The 12220-nt window shown below is 36.3% G+C and overlaps 2 protein-coding genes across 2 annotated transcripts in view; both read left to right on the forward strand.

Annotated features, from left to right (window-relative positions):
* The first annotated feature begins 5849 nt into the window (after positions 1 to 5849).
* On the forward strand, positions 5850 to 8996 carry LOC137972486 (uncharacterized). The gene has a single exon (XM_068819240.1). It carries the CDS (start codon positions 5850 to 5852, stop codon positions 8994 to 8996), a length of 3147 nt encoding a protein of 1048 aa, XP_068675341.1.
* A 2796-nt stretch (positions 8997 to 11792) lies between these two features.
* LOC137973295 (uncharacterized) overlaps positions 11793 to 12220 on the forward strand; it is a 102365-nt gene continuing 101937 nt past the window's right edge. Inside the window, exon 1 of the mRNA XM_068820079.1 lies at positions 11793 to 11808. The gene's annotated coding sequence lies outside the window, so the exon portion shown is untranslated. The remainder of the gene's footprint in view (positions 11809 to 12220) is intronic.

A 12220-nucleotide genomic window follows, 5' to 3' on the forward strand; every position in this document is an offset into this window, starting at 1 on the left:
TATTTCGATCTGTCATATCAAACAGAAAAAGTAACAAGAGACCCTAAACAGTTGATTTTCAGGTATAAAATAAGTGCCAATAGTGCAGCAGATTTCAATGTCCATGCAGTTGTATTGTACGAAGAGTCGGTTGTTATTGACAAGGTGGGTAATGAATTGGTTATAGTTTAAGCCCATGAATGACACATAAATATTTGTATATGTTTTGTGACTGGAATTATGTAACATATATTATATGACTGAACTTCATCAAATAAACGTAAGACTGTCAGATAATCAAAAAAAGAATCTGAGTAATGCTTACCATAAAAGGGAAACAATTGTTCTAAGACTGACAAATGATTCTCTTAATGGAAACGACACTCTTTATGTTCCAGCAATGGTGAAAAAACGATTGCAAAAAAATCGACAATTGAACAAAGGAATGGACATTAAGCTTGCTAAGACCAATATCAGAAAACAAGTAGGCGGAAGTCTTTTGAGCACCGTATTGTCACTTGGTATGAGAGCTCTTCCAGCAATTGGTAAAACCCTTGGGTTGAGTGCTCTTGGTGGTTTAGCAGAAGCCGGAGCTAAAAAATTGTTAGGATCTGGTCAAAAAGGTGGTGCTATGCCATTACCCATGATGATACCTTTCAATGCAATCAATCAACTGATGCCATATCTGAATATGTTTACAACCAAACAGCAAAGAGACATAATGAATGCGGCTCAAACAGGATCTGGCGTTAAAATAACACCGACCAAAACACAATCAGGTGGATTTCTAGGAACTCTGTTGGCTAGCATTGGAATTCCTTTGGCTTTGAATCTTGTCAAAAAGCTAACGGGAAGAGGAGCACCGAGGGTAGGTAGACCACCTTCATCGAAAAAGGATGGTACAGGTGCACCTAGAATGGGAATGCCCCCTCCATTTTACAGTTATCCGCCATATGTGACTGGTAATGGTAGAAAAAAAAAAACATCCTCGACCAAAAAAGGACAAGGGTTACTATTGGGAAAAAACAGTCCATTCAATGGCATACCCATTTTGGGGGCAATATTGTAAAACCAAAATTTCACAAAAACATACCTATGTCCAATCACGATCTGAAAAAATGGTGTAAATATTTAAACATACCAATCAATGATGTACTGTCAAGAGATGAAAAAGTTCCACATAACCATAAACAGGCGTTATTTATTTACAATCTGGAACCAGCTTATATGTCAGGATCTCACTGGGTAGCCACTTATGTTAAGGATAATGTGATAAATTATTTTGATTCGTTTGGTATGCCCCCATTTCAAGAGATTGTAAATCATGCCAAAAAGAAAAATCTGACTTTGTTACATCAAAACAATCAGATACAAAACATACAAACAACAACTTGTGGGTATTTCTGTTTATACTTTCTAAATGAAATGAATAAGGGTACTTCGTATTATGATTTATTACAAGTATTCGACATAAATGATACAATGAAAAATGAGAGATTTATCGAATATTATTTTAGAAATATCTAACTTATATATATTATGAAATCATATTGTGTTAAACAAAAGAAAGTGACTGAATGTGTTGAACCTTCAGGTTACAAAACAGCTAAAAATGGTAGACTAATGTTCTTTTGCACTTGTGCTGAATGTGGTATTACAAAGACCAAATTTGTTAAAAACCAGGGAAACTAATCAGCCCGTTGGGAGCGGGCTTACTCAGTGATATTGCTAATACTGGAACAGAATTATTTTTAACTAAAGGAGTACCTTATCTTGGCAAAAAAGCCGTCGAAATGGGTAGATATTATGGTTCCGAATTGATGAGAGACCCAAAATTGCAGAAAAAAGCAATCGATTATGGTTTGAGAAAAATGAACCCTCTACTTCATAAAGTTGGATCTGAAGCTCTCGATCAATTGTCAACAAAAATAAGACCGAATAAAAAATACACAACAAACAGAAAAGATCTTGATGGCGGCGCTGTTGACATTCACAAAGCTATTGGTAAATTACCGAAACCAAAAGGCGGATGGACATTACCTGGGCATCATTACACCGGACCTTATAATGATTTAGAAAATCAACTGAAGTATGACCCAAAAACTGGTCAAATATTGGAAATATATGATATGCCCACTGGCAAAACTGATGCCATAGCAATGCAACACGATGTTGATTATTCCGTCTGCAAGGATGACAGGAAATGTAAAAACAAAGCAGATAGGAAAATGGTTCAAGCTTTAGACAACGTACCGTATAATGAAAGACAATGGGGGCATTGGTTGGCAAGAAATGTTATCAATACAAAGCAGAAACTAGGTCTTGGAGTTTCAAAAAACGGAAAAAGCCGTCGGGTAAAGAAAACTGGCAAGAAAAATTAGCAGATGAATTACATGCATCTATAAGACGCAACTTTACTCGGCGGCGTGTAATCGTAAATCATATTGATGAAATATGGGCAAGTGATCTAGTTGAAATGCAACAGTTTAGCAAATGGAATAAAGGTTATCGGTATCTTCTCATGGTTATTGATGTTTTCAGCAAATACGGTTGGATTGTCCCATTGAAGGACAAGAAAGGTGAATCTGTCACTGAAGCATTTAAAACAATGTTCAGGGAAGGCAGAAGACCACAATATTTATGGGTGGATAAGGGAAAGGAGTTCTATAACAAACACTTGAAGGACTTGTTAGACAAAAATGGGATACATATGTACTCCACTGAAAATGAAGAGAAATCCTCAGTGGTTGAAAGATGGAATAGAACAATCAAGTCCAAAATGTGGAAGCAGTTCACAGTTCAAGGTAATACAATGTATCTCGATATGCTGTCCAAACTAGTGAAACAGTACAACAACACAAAACATTCAAGCATAAAGATGACACCTGCAGAAGCTAGCAAAAAGAGGAATGAAGGTACAGTTTACTTCAATCTATATGGTGATACAGAAACATTAAAACAAAAACCTAAATTCAAAACAGGTGACCAGGTTCGAATATCCAAGTATAAACGGAATGTGTTCGACAAGGGTTATACACCAAATTGGACTGAAGAAGTGTTTACAGTTGATAAGATCCAATACACTAATCCAATAACATACAAACTAAAAGATCTCAGAGGTGAAGAGATACAAGGCAGTTTTTATGAACCTGAATTATTAAAAGCAAAGCAGGATATTTTCCGTATTGACAAAGTGATTAGAAGAGACTATAAAAAGAAACAAGCTTTGGTAAAATGGAAGGGATACAGTGATGAATTCAACAGTTGGGTGCCATTGAAAGACATTGAAAACATATGAATTGTGGTGAAACAAACGCGCATAAATACTTATAAAAAAATAAAAATATGTACTTATATTATATGGACAAGTTTGAAAATGAAGAAAAGTTTGGTTTCTATTATGAAAGTGATCAGGACTCTGGTTCGGATTCCGATTGGACGCCATCGCAAGAAAGTATATCTGAAGAAAGCTGCAGCAGTTCGCAGGAATCTGAATGGTCAGAAGAGGAAGACAACATATAAAAACTATTTTATAAACAAAGGATATGAATGATTCACAAAAGTATAAGTTAATAATCTGGCATTCGTTTTTGGAAGATATGAAAAAGGTTGAACATAAGATTGACAAATGTTTTCCAGGATATGAAGTCCAATATGGTGAAATGGCTCGTATGTTTAATTGGCATCTCAAAAACCGTAAAAAACATGAAATACTTTATCCTTGGTTAATTCAGGCAAAAAACAAAAGGGAAGGAACACTCTTAGTTTCTTTCCCATATTTGGTGAATTTCGAACCCGACAAACCAGAAGACGAAGATGCGCCCACCACAGATTTACCCAACAGATGGTATTGTATTACTTGCCAAAAGTTTGTGATGAAACAGAGCAAACACTCGCATTTAAAAAGTAAAAAACATAATAGATATATATGAGCTTCAAAGGATGTAATATTGTTGATACCATGGTAGTGAGAAAAGTGGTTATAGAACTAATTTGTGATGTGCTTATTGCAAATGCTGGTTATATGCATTATATGAGGTCAGAAGGACTGCCATTGTTGCTAAAAGCATTGGAGACAGGTGGGCCAAAGAAAGAAATTAATAAAATGTTTAAACACATTGATAAGAGAATGTCTTTTCTGTTTTGTTTGTTTCAAAGACATAGCAATTTTGTGAAACCATTGAATATAATAAAAAATATATAAGAAGTTATTTAAACCTATTATATATGAACCCAGAATCAAAATTCAATGCATTTATTTCTTGTGTGATTAGTGATCCGGCTTTGAAAGAGTTTTTGGAAGACTTGATTGACAGCAATGTATTGTCTGTCATTTGTCCACCAGTTAAATTGAAATTGGTTTATGCCAATGAAACATTAATGGTCAAAGTGGCAGATGGAATAAACAGCTATGTGATGAAACCAATTGACATTGATGACAACATGTTGCAAGACATGGCACAAGCTTACAAAAGGTATGCCCCAGAAGAATCGGAAAGTGAATCTGAAACTGAATCTGCAAGAGACGAGTTTTTGAGACGATTTCATCCTGACAGAAACTAATTTATTGCATGGTCCAACCAATCATATTCTTTGTCGGGATTGAAGTATTCAAATGTATAATAACAACCGTCTTTTTTAGATTTACCTGATTTGCAATAGTTTAGACCTTCACAAACCATTTTCACAATACCAGCATTTATGCCTAATCTTTTTTGAATGTCATACATGCTGCTGAAATATGTTATTTGTTTGGTGCTAATGTTGGTTGCTTTGACGCATTTTCTGTTTCTGTGATTTTTAGCAGCAAATGTGTAATCGCGATTCGTGGCGGATTTCTTACAATTTTGTTGTGTATTAAGCATCTGTAAATTACACAAACGGTTGTCTTTTTTGTCATTGTTTATGTGATCAATTACTTGCCCTTCTGGTATAAGACCGTTGAAACATTCCCAGATGAATCTATGAGCTCGCATGGTCTTCGGTTTATGACCATATTTTCTCACTGCGACTTGTAAATAACCGTTGAGTCTTCCACTACCTTTGGTTGGTACTTTTTTTATGATATTAATAATGTTGCCATTTTGATCAGCAGCATATAAGTCGTAAATTGGATGAACTGAATAAACACATTTTTCTATTTCAATTTTTTCCATAATATAGTTTATAAAAATTAACGTTTAAGTGTTTAACCATCATACACTTAAAAGAAAGACTTTTAAAATAATTATATGAGAAAAAATATCTCAACTAATAGTAATATGAACACGAGTGATCTTGAAAATCTAAGCAAATTGGAATTAATCCAAATTATAAAAAATTTAACAAAGCCGGTTCCAGCCCCCAGGGCAAGAAGACCAATTCCAGCACCAAGGACTAGAAGACCAATACCAGCACCTCGCAAGAGTGTGCAGCAAATGGTTCAAAATTATGAGCAAAATATAATTGAACCACCATTAGAGTTCCGAGATGGATACAAACCAGTGCCAGCGCCTAGAACCAAAAAACCAGTGGCAGCTCCAAGAACCAAAAAACACCCCGTTCCATCACCAAGGACCATAATACAAGAAACAAACAAAGCTTTAAAAGGGTTCACAAAGTCTTATGAAATCAACATAAAAAACAGCAAAGACCCACTTATGCAACTGCAAAATACAAGCAAGGCTGTTGCCATCCATATCGAAAAAATATTAAAATCAATGAAAGGTCTAAAGTTTGTTGAAACACTGAGGGTTACATTTGAAAAGCAAACAGGGCGAGAAGAAAAAATCATCAAAACGGCTTATTTCAACAGTCAACCCCAAACAATAACAAATGACACACAAATTGAACTAGCTTTATCTTTGTCAAAACAAGTCATACTGAACAAGATGGCAGTTTGGATTTCAGAGGGATCTGGTTGGACTGTTCAATCTGTTGACAATCATTATCTCAATGTAGTGAAATATGAACCAATGAAAGGATCTTCTTATATAAAACTACCAACAGAACTCAGAATCGCAAAGGGATTGATAAACATGAAAAATGAGGATAATGAATGCTTCAGGTGGTGCCACATAAGACATCTCAATCCTCAAGACAAAAATCCCCAAAGAATAAAAAAATCAGACAAAGCATTTGTCGACAATTTAAATTACCAAGGAATTGAATTCCCTGTGACCACCAAACAATACAACAAAATAGAAAAGCAAAATGAGATCAGAATCAATGTTTTTGGGTATGAAAACAAACAAAAATATCCAATCCATGTCTCAAAAGAAAAGTATGAAGATTGCATGAATCTGCTTCTCACAACAGAAGATGAAAACAAGCACTATGTATTAATCAAAAATTTCAACAAATTCATGTACGACACAACAAAGCATAAAGACAAAAAACATTTTTGCATGCATTGTCTTCAATGTTTCAGTTCTGAAAGAGTATTGACCGCTCATGAAGAAAACTGTTTTCAAGTGAATGGCGCACAAGCAATCAAAATGCCTGACAAAAATGATAACATATTGAAATTCAACAATCCACACAGACAACTGCCAGTTCCATTCGTAATATATGCAGACTTCGAAGCCATCACAGAAAAAATGCATGGATGCAGGCCCAATGATGATAAATCGTACACAGAGGCTTACCAGAAGCATACAGACTGTGGTTATGGATACAAGGTTGTTTGTTGTTATGATGATAAATACACAAAACCATTACAAATTTACAGAGGCGAAAAAGCTGTGTACAAATTCATGAACGCTATGTTGAGTGAAGTCAGATATTGCAAAAAGGTTATGAAAGAATATTTCAATAAACCATTGAAAATGACTAAAGATGATGAGGAAAAATTCCAAAAAGCCGACAAATGCCACATATGCGAGAAAAAATACCATAAAAATGATGTGAAAGTGAGAGATCACTGTCATGTAACAGGCAAGTACAGAGGATCCGCTCATAAAGATTGTAACCTGAATTTCGCGTTGACAGGTAAAATACCAGTTATATTTCACAATCTCCGTGGGTATGACAGTCATTTCATAATGCAAGAGATCGGAGCAATTGTAAAAGAAAATGAATACATAAACAAAAAAGGTGAAAAGTGCCAAATGAATATCAATGCCATACCAAACAACATGGAAAAATATATGGCCTTTATGCTTGGTAATCAGCTGACTTTCATCGACAGTTTTCAATTCATGAGCTCAAGTCTGGATAAACTGGTGAGCAACCTACCAAAAGAAGCATTGATATATACTTCTCAAAAATTCAAAGGGGGCAAACTTGGTTTAATGTCACAAAAAGGAGTATATCCATACGACTTCATGGATAGCTTCGGCAAATTCAATGAAAAGCTACCACCAAAAGAAGAATTTTACAGCATATTGAATGACGAACAAATAAGTGATGAAGGCTACACACATGCCCAGAATGTGTGGAACACTTTCAATCTAAAAAATATGGGTGAGTACCATGACTTATATCTCAAATCTGACATCCTTCTGTTAGCAGATGTGTTTGAAAACTTCCGAAAGACATGTTTGCAATACTACAAACTAGACCCCTGTCATTATTTTACATCTCCAGGTCTTTCATGGGATGCTATGTTAAAGATGACGAACATTAAATTGGAGCTTATGACTGATATTGATATGTTCCAATTCATTGAAAAAGGACTGCGTGGAGGAACAAGCTACATAGCCAACCGGTACGGGGAAGCAAATAACAAATACATGAAAACATACGATGAAAAGGCGCCTTCAAAGTATATCATGTATCTGGATGCAAACAATCTGTATGGTTGGGCAATGAGCCAATACCTGCCAACTGGCGGATTCAGATGGATGACAGAAAAACAGATCAAAAACATAAAACTGCAAAAATACAACGAAAACAGCAAAAAAGGATTGATACTAGAAGTTGATCTGGAATATCCTAAAGAATTACACGATCTGCATAATGACTATCCACTAGCACCTGAAAAGGTTAAAGTCAACAAAGATATGCTATCCGAATATGCCAAAAATATCGCAAAGAAACATGGTGTGTCAACCGGTTTAGTTCACAAATTAATACCAACACTGAGTAATAAAGAAAAATACGTTCTCCATTATAGGAACCTACAATTGTACACCGATCTCGGATTAAAAGTAACCAAAATCCACCGAGTTTTAAAGTTCAATCAGTCACCATGGTTGAAAGAATACATCGATTTCAACACACAGAAGAGAACCAATGCTAAAAATGCTTTTGAGAAAGACTTCTTCAAGCTTATGAATAACAGTGTATTTGGAAAAACAATGGAAAATATTAGAAAGCGAGTAGATGTCAGATTAGTCACCGATTCAAAAAAATTAACAAAAATGACAAGCAAGCCAACATACGTCAATCACAAAATCTTTAATGAAAATCTTGTGGCAGTGCATAAAATCAAAGAAACACTCACATTAAACAGGCCGGCATATGTGGGTATGTGTATCCTCGATCTCAGTAAGACACTGATGTATGATTTTCACTACAATTACATTACACAAAAATACGGTAGCAGAGCGAAATTATTATTCACAGACACAGACAGCTTGACCTATGAAATTGAAACCAATGATGCGTATCAAGACTTTTGGAATGATAAAGACAAATTCGATAACAGTGATTATCCCGAAGATTCACAATATTGCGACAAGACAAACAAAAAAGTAATCGGCAAATTCAAAGATGAGGCAGCAGGCATGCCGATAACCGAATTCGTCGGATTGAGATCGAAAATGTATTCATATATGAAAGACAATGACAAAGGCGGAAAGACCGCTAAAGGAATCAAAAAGAACATCATCAAAAAGAACATCAAACATGAAAATTACAAAAACGTTTTATTCGACAACGAGCAAATGCATCATAATATGAAAACCATCAGAAGCAACTTGCATCAAATCGGAAGCTATGAACTTAATAAAGTGTCATTATTTTGCTTCGATGATAAGCGGTACATACATAACAATGGTATGACAAGTTATGCATACGGACACTATAGAATATAAGACGGCCTCGCCACGGCATGGATTCGCAGAAATATAAAACATATAGATTTCAAAACGACCACGCCCATGTGACCACGCCCATATAATGGACCGCAAATGCTGGACAACATATGTTAAGTAGCATGGGAATTGGGGTGTTGCAGCACACTTTGCAAAGTGTGCTGAAACCCCCAATTCCCTATACTACTAAGTTGTGGGAAGTTGAAGCGACTACTCACTAAATTAGTAACAATTGCGGGCCAAAAGAATGCAAGGATGTTGTAGGACGCGTTTGGGACGAAGTTCTTTCGTGCAACTTAGCTCTTTTTCATTAAAGAGGGGAACTGTTTTCCTGGGCAGTAAAAGAGCCGATTCGAACCGAAGTCCTTCCGATTGCTAGTTCGGATGCTCGACCACTGAGCTATACGAGACTTGTAGGAGCCTAGTAGGCCATTAACCTATTGTAGGATCACGTGACAAACGTTCCACATACTGTTCGCACTCAGGGAAATGTCAAATGGTGCCATCAGTTGTAATCATATTGAGTGAGATGTTTTTAAGCCCCTTGAGAGAAGGAAATGACACATTTTTGTCGTATGTAGACTGAGGAAGTTGGTACTTGACGATGGCTGAGTTTTTCATTTACTCTTCAATTTCAGTTCCTTAAAGTTAGCGCACATTCGAATGCTGGACCCATTAAGATAATCATGGAGAAATTACAACGTGATGCAAACAGTTCTAGGAAGGTAACCCAGTACATTAATAAGCCCAAAATGAAGATTCACACTGCTGAGGTTGACAATCAGACCGCATAGTCTAATGCTATTCTGGTTTGTAGAAATTCGGATGTAGCTTTAAAATTTAAATCCAAAGACCTGCTGACTTGTACATTTAAAAGCGTCCAAAACCAGTGTAACATCAAATCATGTCACATTGATTAAGTATTCTAGATGCAAACAACGAATTTAATTCAATGTTTCAGACATGTTTCAGGAGAAACCTCTGCCTTCATCAGTGCAGGGATGACATGAGATGCAAATCTGATAAATGTTAATGAGTACAAATACAACATAAGACAAATGTATGAAGTGTGCAAATTAAGTGCTTAAGGACGTTCGCGCCAATTGTTTCTGCGCATCCTTACTGCGCACGCAAATGCACACGCCACGTCATACACGAGCGCGCGCGCTAAGTAATAAAATGAGAAATGATAGGGCAAAAGGCCATTGCTATAGCTTTGCCTGGATTTAATGCTCTTGGACGTTCGGTGACCCCTATTTTTCTTTCCAGAAACGGATTTTATTTACAATTATCTCCACGTTGTCCAAAAATGAACAAAAAATCAATGTGGGAAGTTAAAAAAATTTTAAGATTTCTGCTCATGGGACATCAAATCCTGCCATCTTGCGGCTGCAAGGCGCGTGAAACTGTGGTCGCTAAATGCGAACTTGATCTTTAAGGAACCTCACCAGTTGACTAAGTTCACTTAATAAGTCCACTTAAACAATATTTGGCAGAGAAGATTTCACTTCAAAGATTTAATTGCAATATATTTGGGTTTACAGACACTGGTCTTATTCGCTAACGAAGCCCGATTTTGTCACCTTTTGGGTGTTTTTCCGGGCATGTTCTCTCCAAAACGAAGTCGGTGACCCCCCATTTTTTTTACATTTCTGACATAACTAACTCATAAGCTTACAGTGGTAAAAGTTTCAGAAAAAAATCAATGTTGAAAAATTTTCGCGCGAACGTCCTTAAGTTAATGACAAGATATTTATATTCAGATTCGCATCTCATGTAACACTTGCACTAAAGAAGGCAGAAGTTTTTGCCGAAACATTATCAGTGTCTGCAACATCGAAAATCGTTGTTTTATGTTTAAGTTTGTACACCAATTAGGCATTCATTTTCACGTCACTCTTTGTTTTAAGCTGTGTCGGATATGAAAGCATCATTTGACGGTTCATCTACCATTACAGAAAAAGAGGAAATTTGAGGCGAGATTTTTTTGAGAGGGTAGGGGAGAAAAGAGTCCACCACCCTCCCCCACCCTCTCGAAAAGAGCTTGTTTGTAGCCTAGAAAATCATTTGCGCCACCTATGAGATCGTAGCGGGTTAAAATGGATGCCTTGTGGTATTTCGTGTCTTTCACCTTTTAAGAGCCTCGGATATTTTTCCGTATTACAGTAAACTATTGTTTCATGTAATTTCCTCTTGCTATGAGCCAAGAACGGTCAAGTTTGATCTCGCTGAAAGTTCTTTCGTCCAAATCATTTTACAAAGGCGTTTCCCATTGTAAAAATAATAATAAGACAACAGTTATTTTGGGAAACCCAATGCTTTGACTTTTCTTTGGCAGAAAGAATTCGCTACCGAGTAAATGATGATTTTGGTTCATCTTTTCAAAGTACATTATGTTGTATTAAAGGATGAACGCTCAAATCTCCCCTTGTCGGAAATAAGTATGGAGCGGCGACTTTGAGGTTTTGAAGAAAAGGGGAAAAGCTTAACTCGTTCAATGACGAAAAATCCACGATTGTTTGCAGAGATCCGGTTAAGGGATCTAGATAAAGAATTTTAATAGATATGATAATTAAAAATAAGATTGTTATTTGCTTGTTCGACTTGACAGTTTTTTGTAATTTTCAAGTCTAGTTTGTGATCAAGACGACATTCACGCTTTCAAAAGTGACACTTGAGCTTGAAAGGACTTTATCCACAGAAATTTGTAATTAGAGTTGGGTGGTGAAATTGAGGTCTCTTTAGGACTTGTGCGTTTTTTGCTCATTTTGAAAACATCTGCTTCGCTCGCATTTAAAGAAACATCTCAAAGGTAAGCACAATCCATAACTTTTCGTGATTGCTATCTTTGGGGGAGATGGAATGATTATTTTCCATTCTGTGTAAACCAAGACAGATGCCGACAGTACGAGCACCTTCGTGAATATTTTCAATCAGCCAGACCTCGATCCGGGGATCGTCGTTTACCCCAACTAGAACACTTTGAGGCCACAGCCAGTGCCCCTTTTCAATTAAACCGTGAGACCAAAGAGGTTTGCCATTTAGAAATGGTTGATGGTTCATTTCGGGATAATATTTTTCTTCTCTAATTGCTCAAAATTAGGAAAAACATCACCTCTGAAATTAAAATCTGCGTTTCTGAATGTTGAAAGGTCTTTGCATCAACCACATGACCCCGAATGCGGTCTTCTTATTTTCTAAATTTGTGTATTATGCGGCCCAGT

This window comes from Montipora foliosa, chromosome 10 (genome assembly GCF_036669935.1).
Source record: "Montipora foliosa isolate CH-2021 chromosome 10, ASM3666993v2, whole genome shotgun sequence".
NCBI classification, from domain to species: domain Eukaryota; kingdom Metazoa; phylum Cnidaria; class Anthozoa; order Scleractinia; family Acroporidae; genus Montipora; species Montipora foliosa.